The sequence below is a fragment of the Convolutriloba macropyga genome, unplaced genomic scaffold, assembly GCF_964194025.1.
Source record: "Convolutriloba macropyga unplaced genomic scaffold, txConMacr16.3 SCAFFOLD_2585, whole genome shotgun sequence".
NCBI classification, from domain to species: domain Eukaryota; kingdom Metazoa; phylum Xenacoelomorpha; order Acoela; family Convolutidae; genus Convolutriloba; species Convolutriloba macropyga.
In genome coordinates, this window is record NW_027450089.1 from 1 (window position 1) to 19,481 (window position 19,481).

Here is a 19,481-nt window from a genome sequence, read left to right on the forward strand (position 1 = left end):
CGTGTATTTGTGTGTGTGTGTCAGAAAGTTTAAAGATGGAAGCGATTAAATACCTCGACAAAATTGAGTTGTTTAACAATTACTCTGCAACAAAGGTGACCGACAGTATATAAATCGGCAGGGCTTATACGAGTTCGGCTATACTTTTCTATCGTAAATTTCTCTCACCCACAGAAACTGTAGTGAAAAACATATTTCTAGCATTGAAAAAGTCAAATTCAGATGTTTTATTTCCATGTTTTTTGGTAACTGACAGTTAGCAATGTGGGACATAAAGTCAAGTTTTTTTTGCGGCAAATGAGCTTAACTTCCGTATTTAGCCATCTTGAAATTGCATCCGCAACATGCTCCACGGGGCAACAGGAATAAGAGGGTAAAACACGAATAAATTCACCAAATAAATATTGTTTCCAATTCCAGCTAGAATCCATAAACCCAAATTGAATTGAATAAAACTAAATGCAACCCCCTTTGCCTAAAACCGGAGCGCAAAAAAAATCAACAAAAAAGCTAATCAGAGAAAACACGGGCGAGACCGGACACGGGGCGGACGAAAGGGCCGTAAGCTGTTTTCACTTTAACTACTCTGTTGTTACCATCTCGTCCAGGGAACACTTCTTCTACTCTTCCCAGAGGCCAAATACCACGTGGGGTGAAGTCTTTCAGGATCCACACCACATCGTTGACTTTGACTGAATTCCCGCCGTTTTCGGTCCATTTTGGTTGCTTTATCGGTAGGTATTCCCGGACCAGTCTCCTCCAGATGTGGTTGAGGAATTGTTGAACATTCTTCCAAGACTTCATGTTAGCTGGCTTGGTTGACGGGAAGATACCAGGGGGAAGAGAGTTGTAAGGACGCTGAAGTAGAAAATGGTTTGGCGTCAATGGTTCTTCGTTTTCCATGGCGACCGACACGTTTGTAAGTGGCCTGGAGTTCATCATAGCTTCTGCTTCAACCATGATTGTGTGGAAAACGTCAAAAGTAAACTTTCTTGACCCTAGAATGATCAGGAGCGTCCGCTTGACACTCTGGATCAGCCGCTCCCAAGCGCTGCCAAAATGAGGGCCATAAGGTGGGTTGAAGTGCCACTTGGTGGTCTGTGCCGCGAGTGCTTTGTGAGTTTTGTCCTTGTCGAGATCATTCAGACACCTTTTAAGTTCTTCTTTGGCACCAACAAAAGTCTTACCATTGTCACTGTACAAATCAGCGGGCTTACATCCTCGCGACGTGAAGCGGCGGTAGACGTTCAAAAAAGTGTCTGTATTCAAATCTGGACAGGTTTCCAAGTGAACAGCTCGCGTTACCAGACAAGTAAAGATGAGGCCGTAGTGTTTCTGAAGCTTATCTTTTTCTTCCTCAATGTAAAATGGGCCGAAAAAGTCTAATTCGCAGTTGGCAAATGTAAATTGTTTGTTTTCAGTAGGGAAGCGGCAATCAGGTAGTGGTGCCATAAAAGTCTCAATGCTTTACGGTTCGAAACGTCGACAAAGGAAGCATTTGTATCTAATGCTCTGCAGAGTTCTGCGGAGACCAATTACGTAGTACCTTTGGTGTACAAAAGCTTTAGTGGCTTCTGTTCCCTGATGCACACAGATGCGATGGGCATGTTTGAGGTATAAACGACAAATGTGATCTTTTGCATGAAGTAGTATTGGCCGCTTGGCCAACTCGAGTTCACTGGGAGCAAAAATTAGCCTTCCACAGACGCGTAATATACCGTTCTTATCAACCATTGGGTTTAACGACCTGTGTTTGAGTTTCGGGTCCAGTTTAAGGCTACCTTTTAGCCAATCGATGACGTTTGGGAAGCTATTGACTTGCGACATTTGTATCAAGTAAGATTTTGATAATTCAATGTCTTCAACAGTGTATTGATGGTGATTGTCACGCTGTTTCTTCGCTCTGTAGATCAGATTGAAAACAGTAGCTATCGTTAGCAAAATCTTTGTCCATGTTGAAAACTGTTTAGGGTCGAGTACTGGGGTCTTGGTTCTTAAGGCAGATCGTGTTGTTGCAGCACAAATTGGCATTTGCTTTGTAGGTCTACAAAAGACATCATTTGTGGAGAGAAAATCTGGTGGCTTAAACCATTTTGCTTCAATTTCCTTGGGTTCTAAATCACGAGTACCATGATCAGCTGGGTTTAAGTTTGTCCGGTTGTCAGGTTTTCTTTTTATTTTTTCTGCAATGCGATTAGCAACAAAAATTGTTTGCTTCTTGGAAGAACCAATCCAGTCAAGGACAACTTGACTATCCGTCCAATAAAAAACATTGCTGATTTCAACAGAGAGTTCATGTCTAACAAAATTCAGGAGTTGAACACCTGTGACAGATGCCTCTAGTTCCAACTTTGGAACGCTCAACTGTTCTACGGGCGCTACTTTGCATTTTCCGATCACGAATGCCGTTTGTACTTCGTTGCTGGCCTTATTCAAGCTCCTGAGGTAGACAACAGCACACGTTGCAACAATCGATGCATCAACAAAAACATGCAACTGGTTCTCTGTCTCCAGTATGATATATCGACTAGAATGGCCTTCTCGCTATTTGAAAACTAGCTCAAAAAATTAGTTCGAAGGCTTTTTTGGTATTTCATTAGAATATGCAATCAGAAAATAAAAATGGATTTTTTGATTTTTCTGATTTTGCGACCGTTTTTCTGACTTTTGGCCTTTTTCTCACCAATTTTTTTTTCAAAGTAGTTAAATTGCTTTTACTTGCTATTAGAATAATAAAACTAGTCAAAGTTTATCAATCGAGGTGTTATAGTAACAGAAAACAGGTTTTTTGGGGGAAAATTTCAATTTTTTGGTGGCTTTTTGTCGAAAAAATTAGAGATTTTTTGCTCGATCTAACAGAGGAACAGGACATCAGAGGTGGCGTCTGAGACCTCGGGCGGACTTCTGCTGGTGACGTCTGAAACCAGTACAAAAAACTAGAACCTCTTGTAGGGGTGAAGTCTGAAACACAACTTCCAAAAAAATGTCCTTGGTGACGTCTGATTCCAGTAAAAAATTCATGCAGGAGATCACTGTCTGCTCTTGTCACAACCAAGTAATCGTTAGCGTCTGTAATTGTAACATCAGAAGGTTGAATGTCGGTTAGTTACCGTTAATATGTAGTGAAAAACATATTTCTAGCATTGAAAAAGTCAAATTCAGATGTTTTGTTTCCATGTTTTTTTGTAACTGACAGTTAGCAATGTGGGACATAAAGTCAAGTTTTTTTTGCGGCAAATCATAACTTCCGTATTTAGCCATCTTGAAGTTGCATCCGCAACAGAAACTCATTTCTAACGCCCGCTGAAATCAAATTAGAAATTTATAAATCTAATGATGAACTTAGACGCGCCATTTCCACCAAAATAGGACGAACAAATTTCACATGCTACACCTGTAAAAAATGTCTAATCTAAAAATTCTTATTATTTTCTTACAGCTAAGTGCTAACATACACTGGGTCAAATTTCGTTTATTTTCAATTCCCAATTTATTTCAAAACACAGATTATTGAATTCCTTCTGAGTCGCGTTCAAGATCACGACAATTTTGTCCTTAATCAAATAATCTGTTCAAAAAAATTAAAAATCAACGAAATAAAAATCATTTGCTCTTCATTGACATGTTCAATCAGTTCCAACCATTCGCTTTTAGAACACATGTGTCAAGTTTAAATGATTTTGCAGAATATCAAAATAAAAAGCAGTGAAAAAAGAGCAGTCAATAGTGAAATCAAAAGAGCCCCATGTGAAATCAAAAACTCTATAATGCCCTGAAATCGGTGGAAACCCAACTTTCTCTTGCCATTCTAAAACACGTTTGAATAAATTTTTCGCTTTGATAGTACACATTCATTTTCTTATCTTAGTTTACTTTTCTAGCGTTATCAAGACCACTGCTTACTTTCCATTTCTCATTGACAATAAAAAGTGAAAAAAATGTAGTACAAATTCCTAAAAACAATTGCGGATCAAAATCTTTTCCGTTTTTACTTCAAATCTTTTCCGTAGTAAGGTTCACAAGAGACAAGTAACAGCTTAGCTATTGCGTCTCAGTTTAATTAACATTAAGAATTTTTTGCCAACGTTAATGGTTAGACAGTTGAAATTAAGTGAACAAAAAGTCGGGAAAATACCAAACAAAAATTTTAACCACGAGAACCAAACGAAAATTTTAAACAACAAAAAAAAACGAAAATAAAAAATGACTTTACAATTCTACGTTGAATTCGTTTTCTAATGATATCACACATATATTCTTTTGCGTTTGGGCGAGTATGACAGAACAAAAAACCGTTTGATCATATTATATCTCCAACCACTAAGTATGGTCGAAACCATTAGGGTCAATTGTTTGGCTCGGTGGATGGAGTTATTAGTGGACACAATAGCAGAGAGGTCAATTGGCCATCTGATTTTATCAGGACGATTTGAAAATTACTGATCTCAGAATATTAACAGTTGCAATTATTTGCTCGGTTATGTTAGATTTATATCAATTGTCACTGGCCGCTAAGACATTGTCATCTCATCTTGTATTTGAAGCCAACTAACTTTTGTTTAAAAATTAAGGGATGATACTTTGTCAGTTTAATTTGCTGACGTATATAATGAAAAGCCGTTTTGAAGTGGTTATAATTGCTTAATTGGCAGTGTGTGTCCGCTAACGGATTGGTCATAAAGTTCTCTCATCAACTATTATTGTCATCATTTTATCTGAACATGCATTTTTGCTAAATTTTTCTTATTTTTCCTAACATCATTTTTACTTATTACTGATTCCTTACGCAACATTTATTTTACGTTCACAATTGATATAAATGCGTATCTTTTGAAGCTGAAGAAAAACCAATGATTTATTTATAAAGACAAAATCAGTACATTTAAGTGACATGATAATTTTTAGTGACTCATAATTTTCGGATGAGCTTTTTGATATAAGAAAACGTCCCGATATTTTTGGAAGTCTTTTTGAACTGGAAGGTTTTGTTAGCTCTGGACTTCCTATATATTTCGTTGTTATAATACTATTTACGTATGTTGCAAGAATTTTTGCTTGTGTTTCATGAAGATTTTGCACGGAGATCTTGAAATGATGCGGAAACTTAAAGAACATGAATTGATCCTGAAGAGGCAACTCAATGACGGTTTTACAAAATGTAAAATAAATCTCCTGGATGTCTAGGATTGTTTTCCTTAATGAAAATTTCTTTAGCAGATCTGTTGCTCATCAAAATTTTCCTCAGCATAATTTAACTTTGGAACTAAAACTTCGTTTTCGGTTTTCAGCAGCAATCAATATAAGTTTTTCTCATTTGTTGGGTTATGGACTTTCGCAAGCGGAATAAAAAGCGTTTTTAACTAAGTAAAAGAATTAATTTCTCAAAAATGAGAGAATAACAAAATGATATTTTACAGTAGAATTTAGAGATTTACAGGAGAGATCTGATTATAAGATCAAGATGGTGATTTGAATTTGGGGATGAAAAAGGACTCAAAATCAGCTGTATATATACCCATTATCAGTGTGAAAAAGTCAAGATACAAAACTAATCTTAGCACCGTGATTTATAGTGGGGGTCGCAAGGGTTACCCAATATGGTTTGCTTCTGCAAATCAGTCGCAAAGGGAACCATAAATGGAATGCATTTGCACTTTTCTAAGAATTCATTCACACTTCCGGAGATATCATCATCATTTAATACGTGCTGGGAAGATTTTACATCAATTAATCTAACTCTAATAATAGTTATCTAGATTCACCAATTTGAACCGAATATTGATTCTCAGCACCATTTCTTGACGATTCATTTATATAATTTCTTTGATCAAAATCAAATTGCTTGTCTTTCTAATCTGGTAAGTCAAACTTTCTTTCTAATTCTCACTAAGTTTAAGACTATAGTTTGATCGAAATTCTAACACCCCCACTCAGACTTGAGCTGATTGCGTAGAGTCTGTTCCCATCAAAACTGCTCTGAATGTTTCCACTTTCGAAACGGGTAAGGACTTTGTGAAGATGTCCGCTGCCATTTTGTCTGTAGGAACGTAATGAATTGAAATAGTCCCATCCTCTGTTTTGTCCCGGATGAAGTGAAACTTTGTTTCGATGTGCTTGCTCCTTTTGTGCATGACTGGGTTTTGGCAGAGTCTGATACAACTTTGGTTGTCTTCTCCAATTGCTATTGGACGTTTCTGTTGGATGCCAAAATCCTCTAGAAGTTGTTTCAGGTAGAGTGCTTCCTGAACTGCTGCTGCCATGCCCTGATATTCTGCTTCTGATGAAGAAAGAGCAACTGTGGCCTGCTTCTTGACACCCCAGCTGAGTGCTGCGCCACGTCCGTTGAGCTTGAAGTAATAGCCCGTTGTTGATTTTCTGTCGTTCACGTCTCCAGACCAGTCTGCATCACTTTCCCCCACTAAATCATAACTAGCCTCTTTTGTGTAAGTAAGTTTTAAACCTTTTGAACCTTGAAGATATCGCAGAAGTCGTTTTCCGCACATCCAGTGTTGATTGGTAGGTGCATTCATGTGTCTGGACAGAATGTTGACTGTGAACATGATGTCTGGCCTCGTCTGTTTGGCCAGATACAGAAGTGATCCAACCAAGCTTCTGTAGATCCTCTGGTCCACTTCTTCGTCTCCGTTCTGTGCTGTCTGAAGTTTCAAATTCAAATCAGCTGGAGTTCTTGAGGGTTTGCATTGATCCATTTGAAACCGCTCAAGCATTGTTTCTATGTAGCGTTCTTGGTCGACTGTGACTTTGCCCTCTTCTCGTCTGATTCTTAGACCCAGAAACCAGTGTAGTCTCCCTCTGTCTTCCATGTGAAAGGTTGCTTCTAGTGCCTTCTTGACATCAGAGACCACTGTCATACTTCTTGATGCTACTATGATGTCGTCAACCCAGACCAAGATGAAGGTGTGATCCTCTGCTTCTGATCTTGCGAACAAGCAGTGATCGTTCCTGCTTCTGGTGAACCCCTGTCTCAGTAGGAAGTTTGCCAGCTCTTTGTACCAGTTGTTAGCAGCCTGTTTCAAACCATAAATTGATTTATTTAGTCGGCATACTAACTTCTCCCCATCTGATCCGCGTTTTACAAACTCCTGTGGCTGTTCCAGATACACTTCTTCCTCGATTGGTGAGTGCAGGAAAGCAGTCTTGACATCAAATTGGTGCATCACATGGCCCTGCTTCGCTGATAGTTGAAGTAGAATCCTGAATGTCTCTGGCTTGCAGGTAGGCGCAAAAGTCTCAAAGTAGTCCAGTCCTTCCACTTGTTTGAAGCCTTTCGCCACATAGCGCGCTTTGTATTTGTCCACTTGACCACTGGGTCCCAATTTCACTTTGTAAACCCATTTGCCCGGTATGACGTCCTTGTCTGTGGGTGGTCTCACTAGGTTCCAAGTCTCGTTGTCTTGGAGTGCCTTGACCTCGTCCTTCATTGCCCGGTGCCACTGGTCCCAATCGTCACCTTGCTTGGCTTCGTAGACTGTTTTGGGTTCCACATAGTCGCCCTCAGTCACAGCAAGATGGGTCCTGACTTCTCCAAAAAATTGCGGAACATTCCTTGCTCGTGTCCCTCGTCTGGGCTCCGCTCTGTCCGCGTGTTCCAGTGCATCTTCATTGAAGCCAACTGTCTCTAACTGTGAGAAGTCTTCTGTGTCACTGTCTTCCAGTGAATCTGAGTCTCTGTGACTCCCTCTTGTTGCAGTAGATTCTTCATCTAGTGCTGTTTCTCCAACATCCGAGGCCTCTTGTCTCAGTGTTGTTTCTTGAGTATTCACGCTCCCTGCGTCATGCCACTCCTCCTTTATTGCAGTAGATGTGTCCTGTCTGTCTCTGTTATCATCATCTTGATGACCATCATCTGGGTGCCAGATTCCCAGTTCCGACCCATCATCTAGTAGGTCCGCCGTTTCTTTGTTGTCAGGGATTGAGCCCACTTCAGACTCCTTGATGATCACATCTCGAACTGCCATCACCTTGCGTGTGTTGGGTATGTACACCAGGTATCCGTTTTCTCCTTCAGTGTAACCCACAAACTTCCCTTCCAGTGCCTTGGGTTCAAGTTTGCTGACTTCTCTGTCCCTCTTCCTCATGAAGACTGTGCAACCAAAAATAGATAATTTACTAATTGAAAGCTTAGGTTTTATACCTCTCATCAGCTCTGCTGGGCATTTTTCTTCTCCTCGTCTCACAACCAAGTTTCTGATCCTTGCTGCGTGAAGAATTGCTGCTCCCCACATCATCTTGGGAAGTCCTGAGTCAATGAGCAAACATCTTGCCATCTCCAGCAGTGTCCTGTTGCACCTCTCAGCTAAACCATTCTGTTGTGGCGTTTCTGGTATGGTCTTTTCCTGTAGAATGCCTGCATCCAAGCAGTACGTCTCGAAATGCTCTGAGAGAAACTCCTTCGCATTGTCTTGCCTCAGCTTCTTGGGCGTCCCCACACTGTGAACAAATTTCTTCAGGCTGGCCAGTGCTTCACTCTTTGCCTTAAGCAAGTCCACAAACACAAACTTCGTGTACTGGTCTGCAAACACAATGCAGAACCGGAACCCTGACAGTGACTCTACTCTGAAAGGTCCCATCACGTCTGTGAACACCCTCTCCAGCTTCTCTTCTGAGTGGGTCTCTGCCACTCTTGGTACTGGAGTCTTTGTGATCTTGGCCAATGCACACACATTGCATACATCATCGAGTTCCCCCACTGTCTCTGGTGCATTCCTAACCACATCCGCTTGATTCAAATGACTCAATCGTCTGTGCCACTTCCTTGCACTGTCAAGTTTCACGCTGTTGGAACTCATCTTGAATTCTAGAACGCTGCAGGGTAAGTAAAACAAATTATTTTCTTGTGTTAGTTTTACCCGAGTTCCCTTCTGGAGTTTCATGCAGCTGTTTCCTCTCTCGAAAGTGAAGCTATTTCCCCACTCCGCGCATCTTGAGACTGATACGAGGTTTGAAGAATAGTCCGGCACACACAGAACATTTTTGAGTTCGCATTGGAATTCCCCTTTGTTTGAGGGTATGCTGATTCTCACACAGCCTCTGCCCACCACTCTGGAAGCCTCTCCGTTGGGATTTCTGACCACTGGTTGAATGGGCACAAAGTCCAGAAACGCATCGATGTTCGTCACTATGTGATCTGTACAACCACTGTCCACTAGCATGCCTGCTGTCTTCCACTGGGTAAGAGCTGCCCAGCATTCCTCGTCTGGTGTAGCCAATGTTGGACCCATTGCCACTGACTCATGTTTGCCTCCATCTCTTTGTCTCTTGCATGCCCTGTCTAGGTGACCCTTCTCACCACACTTGCTGCATTGTGCTGTCTCCTTCTTCCTGCAGTCCTTGGCAAAGTGTCCAGGGATCCCACACACAAAGCAGTTTCCTTTCTTGGGTCCCTTCTTGAAGTCACGCTTCACTGCCAGTGCCACTGAACCACTTTGTCCCTTGTGTCTCTGCACCGTGCTCTCATGAAAGTTCTGCAGCCTTTTCCTCAACTCTGTGAAGTTCGTTGCCGGGTTGAAGCTTTCCTGTATTACAAAACTTTCATACCTCATTGGCAGACCATTGAGGACCAAGGCGTTGAAGAGGGTCTCTGAGACTGCTTCCCCTGCTTCTTGTAGCCTTGTGAGCAACTCTTGTCCTCTGATGAAGAAGCTGTCCAAATCCTCAGAATCCTCGAGCTGCAGTCGAGCAAGCTGTGCCACTAAAGTCACCACTGTCGGCGTCTCCGCACTCTGAAATCTCTCTTGCAAAAGCTTCCAAGCCTTTGCTCCATCTCCAATGCCATCATCTCCCACACAGTCATGTCTCATCAGCATGAGGGTTGTTGCATCTAGACTCAGTGCCAGATGGCACCACACATTGTTCCGTTGCTCCTTGATGTCTGCAACTTTCTTCTCATATGCATCCTTCAGCATCTTGTGGTTCTTCTTAACATCATTGGTTGCCCCATTGGCCAGTGGCGCAGGCTCATTGGGTTGCTCCTCTGTCCCCAGTAGTGATTTGTAGAGTCCCTTCGTCTGCCTCATCGCCACAAATCTTGTGCTCTAGATTGGAAAGTCCTGTGCCTTTCCTGTGTAGGTCAGCAGCTTCACTGTCTGTTGATCCATTGAAGTTTGAGCAGGCAAAACAGTTGTGAAAAGAAAAGGTACTAAGCAGAAAAAGATTACGACTGTCAACAACAAATTGGTTTTGTTTTGGAAAACAATTTTATGACTTAGAAAATTGCTGGGCCCATAACCTGTTGGGTTATGGACTTTCGCAAGCGGAATAAAAGGCGTTTTTAACTAAGTAAAAGAATTAATTTCTCAAAAATGAGAGAATAACAAAATGATATTTTACAGTAGAATTTAGAGATTTACAGGAGAGATCTGATTATAAGATCAAGATGGTGATTTGAATTTGGGGATGAAAAAGGACTCAAAATCAGCTGTATATATACCCATTATCAGTGTGAAAAAGTCAAGATACAAAACTAATCTTAGCACCGTGATTTATAGTGGGGGTCGCAAGGGTTACCCAATATGGTTTGCTTCTGCAAATCAGTCGCAAAGGGAACCATAAATGGAATGCATTTGCACTTTTCTAAGAATTCATTCACACTTCCGGAGATATCATCATCATTTAATACGTGCTGGGAAGATTTTACATCAATTAATCTAACTCTAATAATAGTTATCTAGATTCACCAATTTGAACCGAATATTGATTCTCAGCACCATTTCTTGACGATTCATTTATATAATTTCTTTGATCAAAATCAAATTGCTTGTCTTTCTAATCTGGTAAGTCAAACTTTCTTTCTAATTCTCACTAAGTTTAAGACTATAGTTTGATCGAAATTCTAACATCATTATATATAATCCCTCAAGAGATAACATTTGACGATCAAAATAATTTTTCGAAGGTTCTGCATAGTGAATACTTGCCCTCAACAAAGAGAACAAAATCAAAATTCACAGTACAATGGAGAACCAACCGGTAAAAAAATTAAGAAGCCATTACTAAAAAAGGTCAAAATAGCAACTCATTTTTACATTTCGCCAAAAAGAGTAACAACAAAATGGACTAAATTTCTGTATTTTAAGAATTTTCTAGCGCGCCTTCAGGAAGCACGCTTTTGTGCCTTTGTAACGTTGAAAACTGAGTTGAAGCTAGTAAAAACACCATCTTCAAGCTCACCGACAAAATCTAAACAAGCAAATTCTTTTTCGTACTGACACAGAACCTACACTTCAGAAGACAAGTAATGGCTTAAGGACTCTTTCCAGCAGTCTACAAACCTCATGCAATAGAAGAGGAAGAACTGCAGCCAACGGAATCGAAAACTCACAAGCAATATTAACCTGTGTAACAGAAGTGGAGGTACACACCAACGAACCGATTTGGTGCGGGCTTTGATCAAAAAATATAAGACATGTGAAAAAGTTCTGCAGTTCGCAAAAATGGAGGAAGTAAAAACGCATCTAAGACATATGAGTTTGACACAGCGGCTTCAAAGAGGAAACAAGTAAGTTGTCTCCTCAATGGTGTTCCGGTGATGGAATATAGAGAAAACAGGTAAATGTGCTTAGCAAGTCAACATGCAAGTACATCACAGTAACCAAACGCAAGTTAAATATGCCAGCTTTAAAAGTTTAAGTTCACATTTTCGTCTTTCAGGAGTATGTCCTGGTAAATAGAACAACAATGGAGCAGTACAAGAAACAAATGCTAGCAGCCAGTAATCACGTACATGAGTGAAAATTCAGCTATAGTGAGGATAAATCAAAGCAAAATTTGTTGGAATTGTTAGTTTTCTTGTTTACGCTTTCTCTGAGAAAGAAAAAACACCCATCGTAAACAGAAAGAAAAACTAAAGCGCAAAAGCAAAGGGCACCATCAAATATTAAACAAATTGCGCCCTTTGACGGTTGAGCAATTTTTTATGCGCAGGAATCTCTTTCGGAGTGCGTGATTTTTGCCTGATAAAGTTCTCTCACAAAAAAACTATTCCAACGCCTAATGAAATGAAAATTTTCAACTCAGACTGATTAAGATGATTTTAATTCTATCAAAACAAAGATTTATCACAAAAGTAGAGTCCACCAGGACGGAACCAAACAATTAAAGAACAATGGAGACGGGTTTTTGCTACAAAGACTTTACTACTAAATGAAGTCCACACAGACAATTTTAGAAAGAAAATAAGAAATAAAAGTCTTCTGAAAACATTGCAAACGGATTATGTGCTATCCAATTTGTCTTTTCTCAACTATTCTAAAAGAAACGTTTAGAGTTTTCCTGCATGTTCCGTAAACCCGCCCAAAGCCCGTCACTTAAACGCTAAACAGATACTGTCAAAATTGATTTTTTTGCGTATATGCCAACCAGAGTCTTGGATGTATACTATTTGCACTCACCAACCGCACGTGCCATAGTTTTTAACGATAATTTAATAAGTAATGGCATGTGCTCTGTAACGGGGGACGGATAACGTACTGGCGGATCACAACCAAACGAAAAGGAAGAATTACAGCAAACGGAATCGAAAGCTCACAGGCAGTATTAACCTGTGTAACAGAAATGGCGGTACACCCCAAAGCTCCGATTTGGGCCGGGATTTGATCAACAAATATGAGACATGTGAAAAAGTTGGCAGTTCTTTGGAATGGCAGAAGCAAAAACGCTCCTAAAACCTATAAATTTGAGACAGCGACTTCGCGACTTCAGTAGAGACGGAGGTAAGTTGTCTCTTCAAATGGGGTTCTGGTGATGGAACGTAGGCACACAGATAATAGTGCGTAGAATGTAAACATGCGAGTACATCGCAGTAACCGAACGCAAGTTAAAAAGACCAGTTTTATGGGTTTTCAAGTCACCTTAATATCATCTGATATCTGCACTGTTTTGTGAATTCAGTTTCAAAGGGAATTTTTGCGCCATAATGAACGGCACCATGGTCAACAATTGACGCTTCTGGGATCTCTAAGAAGCAATGAGCACTATCAAATATGGAACAAATTGAGCCTTTTGACGACTAAGCAAATTTTTATGATCAGGTATTTCTGTATCTGCATGCAGATACAGATTCTCTCACAAAACTCAATTCCAACGCCTACTGACATCAAAATTTTGCACTCAGACTTATTCAGATGACTTTATTTCTATAATTATTCAACATAAAAATAACATCCAACAGGCCTCAAACCAAACAATTAAAGAACAAAGGACAAAGGAGACCGGTTTTTGCTTCAAAAACTTTATTACTAAATAAAGTCCGAAAAGACGATTTTCGAAAGAGAATAAAATAGTAAAGTTTTCTGATACCATTGCAAACGGATTATGTGCTATCCCATTTATTTATTTTCAACTATTCTAAAAGAAACATTGAAAGTTCTCCTGCATGAGCAGTGACCCTACCCAATGCCTTTCACTTAGACGCTAAACAACTAATGAAGAAATATGATTTTTTCCGTAAATTCCCACCAGCTTTTTGGGTGTATAGTGTTCGCGCACACCAACCACATGTGTCATTGTTTTACATAATAGTTTACTAAGTAATGGCATGTGTTTTGTAAGGGGCAACAGATAACAAATGGGGAGATGGGTGTGTTGAATTTGTGGATTTCATTACAGTGAAATATAGCCTGTTTAACCCTGAACTGTCATCTCAATACTTAAAATTTCGTGAATACTTCTCAAATAGTGAATTCAGAAGAAATAGGCAGCAAATTAATTAAAAATATAAATCGACCAAAGTTTGATCAAAAGTACTCCATTTTTTAACAAACAGAACTCAAAAACAAATAACAATCCAATCGAGAGATCACCAAAAACCCTAAATAAAATGAGTTCAACCCTAGAGAATCCCGGAATTCTTCAAAAAGGAAAAATTTACAGAATTGCTACAAATGCATATAACAGGGCAGATTGGCGAAAAAAGCTCAGAAATCGATCTCGAAGTATAAAATTTACTTCAGATAATTAAAAAACCTTCCAGACATTCCAGTACTAACTTAAATATTTCAAACAATCAGATTTGGCTAAGCCGAATGCTATTTAAAAAATTCACTCTCCTAGAGCCCATTTTTTTTACATTCACTCTTTTCTCTCTCTCTCTCTCTCAGAATACTGCATGATAAAAAACCACTTTCTCTCTGCCTCTGACTTTTTGTCATTAGATTGAATTAAACACTTGTTTTCATGAGGGGCATTTAACTTCATCCTGTGAAAATAGAATGCACAGATTTAAGTAAATCACCATAACTCCTCTTTGAGTCGTAAAAATTGTGAGTGCCAATTAAAGTTATTCTAACGGATATTCTACTTAATAGATTTGTCCTCATATCTCTTGGTCAGCAAAAACTTGGCGGTACATATATTAAATTTTGAAGATTTATTTTTTTAAATTAAGGAACAGTCGATACCAATTTTTATTAGCTTCTTAGAAAAACGCGTGCCAACTAAAGTTATTCAAAGAAGATCAAAGGTGTGACATGACTGATTATTCTCGATAACTTTGCTTTGCTATCATTACTATTATGGACAATATTTGCTAAGGGAAGTGAAAGTCACTATTAGTGAATGAGTTCAGTCGTAAATCATGCAGAATGCAGAAAGATTTCATCATAAGTAGTGCGATGATGATTTCTAACTCCCAATTGTAGCTCAGTTAGAACTGCGATTGGGGTCGGATCTCAATCCATTTCTTCACTTTGGGTTCTTCGGCTACATTATCATAGACCTTTTTGAGACGGGGATAATTGTCCAGAGTCAAGGTCACCCCCAAGCTTGCCGAGGCGAGAGGCAGAAGATCGGTGAAGATATTGAAGAGCATCAAATCCGCCCACGATATTCCACTATCTAAAGAGTTGATTAATTTAATTGGTTCAAAAGCCAGTGGCGAAATTTTGCTTTAAGATTAGACTCATTGCTCGCCACCCTTTCTATATGAAGAGTGAAAAGAAAACAGGGGTGGGAAAAGATAGTTAAATCAATTAGTGTGGTGTAATTTATTCAAATAATAAAATCGTAACGAAAGTTGATTGAAAACATCACTCACACGGTTGTTATCGTCCTCTCGAAGTTTCCCCAACAACTCGGGTTCGCCTCGGAGCTGTACAATGGCGACGGCAATTGTGTTGGTAATATTTATTTCTCATCTACCATTACATGAACTTTTGATAGATCCACGGTTAGGCTTACAATCAAAATCTTCACCTCATGTTATGTGCGGTTCATCGTCTTATCTACCGTTTTCGTACCACAATTATTTTTCTATTTAATTGAACAATCCGACATGTAACAATTAGCAAGAAAAACTTGTTTCAGATTCTAGGGCTTTTTGCATTGCCTATAATTGCGTATAATTGAATGGTGAATATCTTGGCAAAGTCCCTGTCATGTAAAATTTCCCAAAATTTCTATCCAATATGGATACCTATCTCGTGATTTTATGGTGCCACTGGTGGAATCTAGCTAACAGTTTGCAAGCTCATTTCATCTGTGCGTATAGATTGTTTTATCTGCATAGTCTCTAATGGTTATTGTTAATTGTGACCATCTTAACTATACCTTTGACAAGCGATATTACCATAGCCCGATTCTAAGACCAAAGAATGTACAGATCTATCCTCCCTCCACCAGTGCTTTTGTACCCCAGTTACAAATTTGTTTTGTATAGTAAATGTCCCATAAGGTTGCAACCTAAGCGAACATTCGAGAAGCTCGGGGCATGCAAATGGGCAGTGTTTTGCTAGATATCTGCATGTTTTAAATTTGAACTTTGACACTTGAAACGTTCGACAGCGTTGCAACTTTATGGGACTGACTATATAGCTCGTTACTATGTAAAAGAATAGCACGTGTGTTTGGGGGCGTAAAAGCTCTGCCCACTAACTAACCCAAGAAGAAACCACTAGCAGAAACACAGTTGGAATTGAGGAGTCCAAGCAAAGTCTCTGCCTTGTCCCTCGCCTCATTTCCCATCGTCTTCTTCCTTTCTTCATCCTTCTCAAAATGCGCAGTCATAAACTTCTGAGCTATGTCCAATTTCAACGTCTCAACCACCATATCAGCCTTCAGTCTTTCCTCGTCCGATTTCCCACCCAACCCATGTTTGTTAGCCAAATATCTGGCAATCGCCAGTGACTGCGAGAAGTTCCCGTAATCGGTGGTGAGGAAAGGGGCGCCCCCCGTTGGGCTTTTCGACTTCTCGGTCGAAGCCCAATCTTGTCCCGTCACTCGCTTGTCATCGTATTCTACACCAGCACAAGCTAGTACCAGTCGGGCGATTTCAGCGGCACCCTTTGCCGGGAAATACGTTAAAGTGTACGGCGCCATTTTTAATGTTTCCTTAGAAATGCGTGCGATCAAAAACGACGAATTGATAAAATTGACACTTTGGTTAGCAAAAAGTAAAGTTGATGATTTTTACTTTGAAGATTTTTCGAGACGTTTCTTGAAGCAAATGGTTAAGTGATTAAACGCGCTAGAAAATTTTTATTGTGGTGAGATGAAAAGATAACCTTTGAACTGAATTCAAACAATAATGCTCTGTTGCTTTTTTCTACTCAAACTGCTTGTACTGACTTGAAGTGCAAAATGTACGCAAAGACGTTTGAACACGTTTTTTTTAGCAGACAATGTGCAGAAGATGTTTAACCATGTTTAACAGAACAAACAAATTGTGTTTGTGTTTCCTATGTGTTAAAGAAGAGCTTAAACATAGCAAGGCTTGATTTATTTCCTGTTTTCGTGCGAAGCACGTTACTAACAACGTTGTTTGCGCAAAAAATGGCTATAAACGGCTATAAATAAAAGAGAATGGCGAATACAACTCAATATCTATTTTCTCGCTGCTTTTAAACGTTTTTATGCAATAAAAGTGTGAGAGGAAACTAAAAAAAGAAATAATTGTAACTTCAAAGCTCGCCCTATAGCAATAATTCAAACAATGAAATGAATAAGTGTTGGAGAAAACAAGATGAAAAATTTATCAACAGTAAAGCATTTTATTTATTACGGCAAGTACTGGTCATTATGAAACAAAATTTCTGTGAGTTGAATTAATGGCTGTCAAAGATGGTAATCAAAACTGCAATTTAAATGCATTAAGCACAAATGATCAAAAATATCGATTTGCATCTGATTTGCATAAACCGGTAGAAGTAGAAGAACCTAAACATAGTAACCACCACCAAATGCGCGGACCTCAACAAACCACCTCAAAAGCCAGTAAAATAAAAAAACAACAACAACAGAACCGCGAAAAAGATAGTTGAAAACATTGCGTTCCAAGGCTCTAATAGATTAAATCCCCTATATTGGATCTGTAGTACAAATATTTAAAAAATCATGTAAAGTTAGATTATAAAGTACTTACAATGGTGCAATGGATAGTATTGTGGGGCAGTAATATGACCACAGGTGTAATTTTACAAAGTTAACATAATATGGTTTCGTGTCGACTGGGATTCATAGTGCTTCGTTATACAGAAGCGTAAGCTACTACCAACAACATTTCAATTGAATAATTTCTTTTTTTTTATTAAAAAAACAGATAACTGGAAAATTACTATAACTTCGACAATGCAAATTGTTTTCAGGCTGATATATTTTTCAGTGCACAGTTAACAATCAAAAGATTAAATTTGTTACCGTTCTGCGGATTTAATTATATTTAATTAACATGGCCCTCATTTCAGCCAAAAACTTAACAGTTGTTGGAAAAATAAAACTGGCCACTGTTCTTTACAGCCCGCTGAAAAATAAGTTCGGGTTTTGTTATGATGAATGACAATAGCCGAAAATGTCTGCAATTTTCTCAATTTTTTTCTGGAGCCAATTGGCTAATTCAAAATGTCACATTTGATTACATAACATTACCTACTGTGACTTGCACTTTGCCCATGTGTTAAAATGATTTAAAACATTATATATCTTAAATGTAGGCGAGTCATTATCCCCTTTTATCTCAGTACAATGCACAAAAGAATCGGACCTTTTTTAGTTTCATTTATATTCATTTATTTATTCTGAAAAACAATTTTCGCTTTTTCTAGAAGGGGATTTTGCAAAGCGTGTTCACTTTCAACTAAAAGCCTGGACAAATGCTTTGCGGCTATTAGATGATCACCCGATAAAGGTCTCTCAGTGGTCTTCATTTATAAAAACGTATAGACAATGATTGATCATCATATGCATTGATATTTTTTGCGCGTTGACATATTTTAAGGGAGATATAGTGGGCTAAGCCAATTTCTGCGCCCAGAAAAAGAATGAGAATTGATATGGTAAAAGGTGCGCAATCAATTTGAAACAGGAAGCAATTGAACGATGCTGTTTTAAGATTGAAATTTTATCTCCGTCATCGCTTCTAACACGAAATTGTCGACCATAGAGTTAATTCTTCTTAAGCTCTACAGACAAAACTCACAGAAGTGACTTTAATGCAAAATTTTTTGATTCTCGCTGCAAAATTCCAGTTCGAGAATTTTCATCTTCAAGCAAGTCTATTTCAGTTTTTTTAAAACAGCATTTGGTAAATTGATCACCACTTTATCAGCCAACTTTTTGATACTCTGTAGGCATGTCTATAAAACCACAGAAACTTGCTCTAAAATGACAATTCCCTGCCTTATCAACGCTGATTATACTGAAACAACAAGGATTTGCCGTTGAAATGTCACATTTAATTGATTAAACTCGTATTTTTGATGATTAGAAGAAAAGTGCAATTTAATGTGTTCCACGATGCTGCATCACTTTCTGATGGAGAGTCCACTTGGCTTTTCTACAACTTTGTTTGATAGAGAAGCTATTGCATGTTACAGCGATTGGTGTTTCTACCGGCAGTTACTCTTAGTTAGATGAAATGTTGACTGAACAATTAAATATTGTTCAAATTACGTTTAGACATAGTGGTGCCCAGGTCTAGGCACAGACTTATGAAAAGACAATGCTCGACCGAAATGTACTATGAAAAGACCATACTCGACTCATTTGAGCTAAGGGAAGATTTTAGCTGCACTTTAAGACATTCTGGACTTTAGCTCGACTCAGATTTTTTGCGAAAGACTTCAACTGGACCCAAAATTTTACAAAAGACTTTATCTCGAACCAATATTTGGGCTGGACTTAAGCTCGACAAATTGATTGCAAACAAAGTCGAGTTAAAATCTTTTCATGGGTCCATCATTGGTCTTTTCATAAGTCGGCATTTTTGCCATTAAAATTGTTTTAGCAATATCGAATATAACGTAGTCAGCGTGTATGCTCTTTCATTTTTTACGATTCAGAAGAATCACTACTCGCTCAAAAGCATGCATTATTTTTTTTTAAAAAAAGATATTTCATAATTTTCAGGGTTTCGAATCTTTCCAATCATCCCGGTTTTTTAGTTCACAAAATTTATGGTTTAATGAGCAGCAGAGTTTTCCATCCACTGGGTGATTTAGATGTCTTCATTTTGCGAATCAGATTGTGGCTTG

The 19,481-nt window shown here is 38.8% G+C and overlaps 2 protein-coding genes across 2 annotated transcripts; both read right to left on the reverse strand.

The window, feature by feature from the left end:
* Positions 1 to 510: 510 nt before the first annotated feature.
* LOC142355593 (uncharacterized) lies at positions 511 to 1,452 on the reverse strand. Its single transcript, XM_075407702.1, has one exon. It carries the CDS (start codon positions 1,450 to 1,452, stop codon positions 511 to 513), a length of 942 nt encoding a protein of 313 aa, XP_075263817.1.
* Positions 1,453 to 14,356: 12,904 nt separating this feature from the next.
* Positions 14,357 to 16,745, reverse strand: LOC142355592 (glutathione S-transferase 3-like). Its single transcript, XM_075407701.1, has 2 exons — positions 15,894 to 16,745; positions 14,357 to 14,853 (listed from the first exon to the last, which is right to left on the reverse strand). Exons 1-2 carry the CDS (start codon positions 16,330 to 16,332, stop codon positions 14,663 to 14,665), a joined length of 630 nt encoding a protein of 209 aa, XP_075263816.1. The 5' UTR covers positions 16,333 to 16,745; the 3' UTR covers positions 14,357 to 14,662.
* Between the last annotated feature and the right edge of the window lie 2,736 nt (positions 16,746 to 19,481).

Coding starts and splice junctions, on each gene's coding strand:
- LOC142355593 (XM_075407702.1), bottom strand. CDS start 1,452: ATGGCACCACTACCTGATTGCCGCTTCCCTACTGAAAACAAACAATTT.
- LOC142355592 (XM_075407701.1), bottom strand. CDS start 16,332: ATGGCGCCGTACACTTTAACGTATTTCCCGGCAAAGGGTGCCGCTGAA. Junction 14,854..15,893: donor TGCTAGTGGTTTCTTCTTGG/GTTAGTTAGTGG, acceptor TCAACTCTTTAG/ATAGTGGAATATCGTGGGCG.